Source organism: Equus quagga, chromosome 18 (assembly GCF_021613505.1).
Source record: "Equus quagga isolate Etosha38 chromosome 18, UCLA_HA_Equagga_1.0, whole genome shotgun sequence".
Classification (NCBI taxonomy): domain Eukaryota; kingdom Metazoa; phylum Chordata; class Mammalia; order Perissodactyla; family Equidae; genus Equus; species Equus quagga.
In genome coordinates this window covers 5,570,384-5,574,820 of record NC_060284.1, presented here as the reverse complement: position 1 = coordinate 5,574,820, position 4,437 = coordinate 5,570,384, and the positions used below count along the sequence as shown (strand labels likewise).

The following is a 4,437-nucleotide window of genomic DNA, read 5'->3' as shown; positions in this document are numbered from 1 at the left end:
GACAGGCTTTCTCATTCTAGAGATATGGTTATTGAGACTGAAAGAGTTTAAAACTTGCCCTGCGTCTCCCAGTAAGTGGCAAGGCTGACATTGAAACTCATACTTGGCTACTTCCAAAGTCAATGTGTTTTCCTGATGTTTTCCAAGACAGCGTTCTGTTTGTTGTCTCATGGACGCAGCTAATGGTAAGAGATGGTGTCCAGAAGGGACTCAATAACTAGCAATCATCATAAAAGCTCACTAGCAAAACTTCACGGTGTAACCTATGTGCTTAGCAAATATTGTTAAAACGAGTCTCTGACCAATAAAATGTCAGGAAAGTTAGTATAAATTGGACAAGAGTGTGAGGGTAACTTCAAAACTTGACTTGGCAATCTTCACTGCATCAGAGTTTCACTCAGTCCTCCACAAAATGAAGGGTGCCATTTTCACCTTATTTCTATTCTCTGTCCTGCTCGCTGTCTCAGAAGTGAGGAGTGAAGAGTCCAGGAAGCTCTGTGGGCTGGAGTACGTAAGAACGGTCATCTACATCTGTGCCAGCGCCAGATGGAGAAGGCAGCTGGAGGGGACCCCTCAAGTTCAGCAAGGTAGCATTAACTCATGTGACGCCTTCATCTGTTTTATTTTAGGCTTGTTTTAGTGACCGTTTTTCTAATTACTGCTAACCCTCTTCTATATCAATTTAGGGGGTTAATTATCAAAATTAACTGAATTTGGTTTTGGAAAGAGGTGAGCTTGCTACCTTTCAAAAAATAAGGACCTAGTTTTCTTTAGTCTCCAGCTTGAAATCATTTGACTGCATCATGACTTTGATGAGCTCAGCATCTGTGGCCGGTGCTCTTGGGGACAGAGAGAAGCACGGGATTCTAAGGGGCATGTTGGGGTAGCAAGATTTTCACATGTGGATAATTACAGAATACAGTAAGTTAGAATTCAGGCAGGTGCTAAATAAGGATGAAAGGAAGGAATCTAACTTTTACTAAGCGCTTACTAAGCGTCAGGCAGTTTCATGTGCAACATTGCATCCAGCCTTCCAAAAAGGATCCTGCGGAGTAGGTAATATGACTGCCATTTATCATTTTATCAAGGACAAAAGTGCTCACCCAGCTACTAAGCAGTATGGCTAGCAAGCAAACCAGGTCTTTCTGGCTTCAAGAGCCAAAGTCTTTTGCTTATTCTATACTGCATGTCAGGTGGGGAAAAGACAATGGTGAATGTTGTAAGAAATGACAGCCTTGTAGAGGTGGTGGTATTTGACAGAGACCCTAGAGGAAGCATAGGATTTGAGGGGTTATGGGCAGTGGGATGAAGACGGTGGGAATTCTAGCAGTAGGAATTGTCTGATGGGAATTTTGGAGGTGAGAATGAACCTAATGTGTTTCAGAAATAGTGAGGGAAATGACTTCACTGCATTTCTTCATTTTTCAATTCAACTAATTCAGAAGTTTGACTGGAATTCTTTCCACCAATCCTATATTAAAGTGTAAGGTAGGATTTATTTAAGATTCTATTTTAATAACTGATTGTGTTTGTTATGTTTTATAATAAAAAGGTGAAAAAGAAAAACATGATTGTAAAGGTTTCAATTTGGTTTAAAATGACTTTGGGAAACAAAAAGAATTTGGAAAATGACCCACAGTTTTCATATGTTGCTGGGCTAATGTCTCAAAAAATTACAAACTTACCACTTCCACTTTAATATTGAGAAGTTCATAGTTCATGGTTACTAGATGTTAACAGAAATAATAAGGGGTTTCAATCTTAAGAGAGTAAGCATACTTCACCAGACTTCCCACAATTTATCAATCTCTGGATGAGCAAACCAAATACACTAGAAAAAAATACATTCAGAGTGTCTTTGAAACACGTGGGGCAGTGGAATGGATGTCAGTATAAGGCTAATTTTTTTTGACATCACTGGCATCATAATAGTGTTTAACCCTTCACGGGTTTTCAGAGTATTTTCCCATACATTATTTAGTTGATCAGTAACTAGTTTAGCAATCAGCATTCACTCATCTAAGTTTTCCTGGTACTGCCAGTGAGCTCAGGAGCTGATAAGTGAGTCTGAACGGAGTTCAAGTGAGAGAGACTTCTGGGCGCACTTTGGGAACCACACTGGTGAAAACAGTGGGGCCCACTCTTCGCTTTCAGACAAAGAGGTTTAGACCTCACTTCCCTCCTTACCGAACAGCTTTGCAGGGCACAGCACAGGGTTGATTTTTGTTTGTGTGTTTTTGTTTATGGCATGTAACTAATCCCTTTGGAAGCTGCTGGTCATCAGCAGAGGTAGCCAGCAGGACAGAAGTCAAGCCCTGACTCTGCTACTCACTAGCTGGTTAGTCTTCCTCTCTGCACTCAAGCTGCCTCCTCCGTGAAACGAGGAGCGTGGGGATGACTGAGTTCTCCCCTAAATGTCTGATCTCCCCTCCAGACCGACATTTAAAAAAGAATCACGTGTAGTGTTGAATTTCCTTTCAGAAATCCAGTGCATTTCCCCCAAAACAGAACTTGCTTGCCGCTTTCGTCAGAGCCCTCTAAGGATTGTTTTCTCTCTTCCATACAGCTGAGTGGGACAACTACTTCCAGCTGCCAAGTGACCGTGGGGTCTCTGAGGACAGCCCTGCGCAAAACCTTCCCAAGGCGGAGTCCTCCGGGGAGGAAGGTCTTCAGGGTGGACAGCCGTCCGCCGAGGAGCTTTGGGCGTCCAAGAAGCATTTGCTGATGTCAAGACGAGACCTGCAGACGGTGTGCTGCACCAATGGCTGTTCCATGACTGACTTGAGCGCTCTCTGTTAGGGCGAGCAAGGCCCCCGCGGGGGCGCCAGAGCTGGGGCGCGTGTTTGCGCAGAGTCCTTACTCCCCGTACAACACTGGCATCGTGTCGATAAAATAATGGGTTTTGGGTAGGCAAGCGTTCTTTACTCAAAGTTGTGCATGAATGGCTAAAATCTCAATGAGGTCTGTTTTCTCCCTTTGCCAAGGTGAATGCGCTGTGCTTTTCCAGTTTTAACTAATTCTTTGAAATTTCTAATGCTGCGCAAAATTGCAATAAAAATGCCATAAGCCAAGCTCCCTGTGATTTTTCCCTTTTTAAAAAGTTTTAAATAACTTTAAAACAGTAAACAGAAAATGTCAATGGTAGGAAAACCTGAAAAAATGAGCATAAAGAGAAAATAAAAATCAAGCACTACGTCATCATCCAGAAATAACTCAACGTTTGGGTTACTGTGTATCATTTCTGAAAATTTAAACATCAATTCATGGTCAAGTGTAAGAATCTAAAGAAAGTGCTTTTCTCAAAGGACCTGTGAGTGCTCAGTAAATTTTCCTAGTATGATGCAGGCCTTCCACGGTCTCCCCAAGAATAGCAGGCGCACAAATGCATCAGTCAGGGCCCACTAACAGCCGAAATCTGGAGAATGTTCGGGTAATGATGTTTTGTGGTGGCTGCCCTGGTTTGCCTCCCTACTGCAGAGATAAAAGGACCGTTCCATTCTCATTCTGGAAGTTGAGAAACTAAACCCAGATAGCCAAGTCTTGTGACACAATTTGTTGTCTTTACAGACAAAAAGACAAAGTAAGACATCTCAAAACTACATTTTTATTTCCAACTCTGACAGCCAGCTCCCCAGCGGATTGTAACAACAGTGAGCCTCTCCACTCCTCTGAATTGCTGCCTCATTAATACTGCAGCCCGTGTTTGAAATCCACTTGCTATGTTTTGGGCTCTTAAACTGTGCCAGGGCGATGTGCATGCAGGGCACTGAAACATTTACTTCAGGCATTTGTTGCAGGAAACCTGTGAGGACGGGGTAGTACTTTGCTACTGTTTGCAGATAAAGAAAGGGAGGCTCAGTGGAAGTAAGTAGATGTGTCCTGAGTCACACAGCTAAGGAAGTGGTGTTACTGGATCCAAACTTAGGCTGCTTAGTGTGATTCGAGACGGTCACAGCAAACCGCCCGGGTGATCAGTGTATTGGTTACCACCAGGTACTCCCTGTTTGTTTGTTTTTTAAAGTCAGTTTCCCCAAGGAAATTCACTACATTAAACTTCAGCCCCTGAGTCCATGTCTTTTCAATATTCTGGGTGATGAAACGGGGAGACTGTGTCAAGTTCTTTTGTGGCATTTTCAAGTATGATGGTGTCTCAAGGAAAAGTGCTTATGAGATTGAGTTATAAGCTTAAAACTAGCTTCTTTTTTCATGAAGCACCTTTGTTTTTGGTTGGTGAGGAAGATTGGCTCTGAGCTAACATCTGTGCCAAACTTCCCCTATTTTTTATGTGGAATGCTGCCACAGCAATGGCCTGATGAGTGGTGTAGGTCCGCCCCCGGGATCCACACCCATGAAACCCGGGCTGCCAAAGCAGAGTGCGTGAATGTAAACTTTGTACCACCAGGTGTTTTTTTTTGCTCCCCCTTTTTTTTTTAAAAC

At 43.0% G+C, this 4,437-nt stretch overlaps 1 protein-coding gene across 1 annotated transcript; it reads left to right on the top strand.

Annotated features, from left to right (window-relative positions):
* The first annotated feature begins 412 nt into the window (after positions 1-412).
* INSL5 (insulin like 5) lies at positions 413-2,979 on the top strand. The gene is made up of 2 exons (XM_046645246.1): positions 413-587; positions 2,567-2,979. Exons 1-2 carry the CDS (start codon positions 413-415, stop codon positions 2,797-2,799), a joined length of 408 nt encoding a protein of 135 aa, XP_046501202.1. The 3' UTR covers positions 2,800-2,979.
* The last annotated feature ends 1,458 nt before the right edge of the window (positions 2,980-4,437 follow it).

Bases quoted from the DNA above. Each gene is read 5' to 3' on its own strand.
- INSL5 (XM_046645246.1), top strand. From the start codon at position 413: ATGAAGGGTGCCATTTTCACCTTATTTCTATTCTCTGTCCTGCTCGCT. The intron at 588-2,566 runs GTAGCATTAACT...TCTTCCATACAG, and splicing joins GACCCCTCAAGTTCAGCAAG to CTGAGTGGGACAACTACTTC.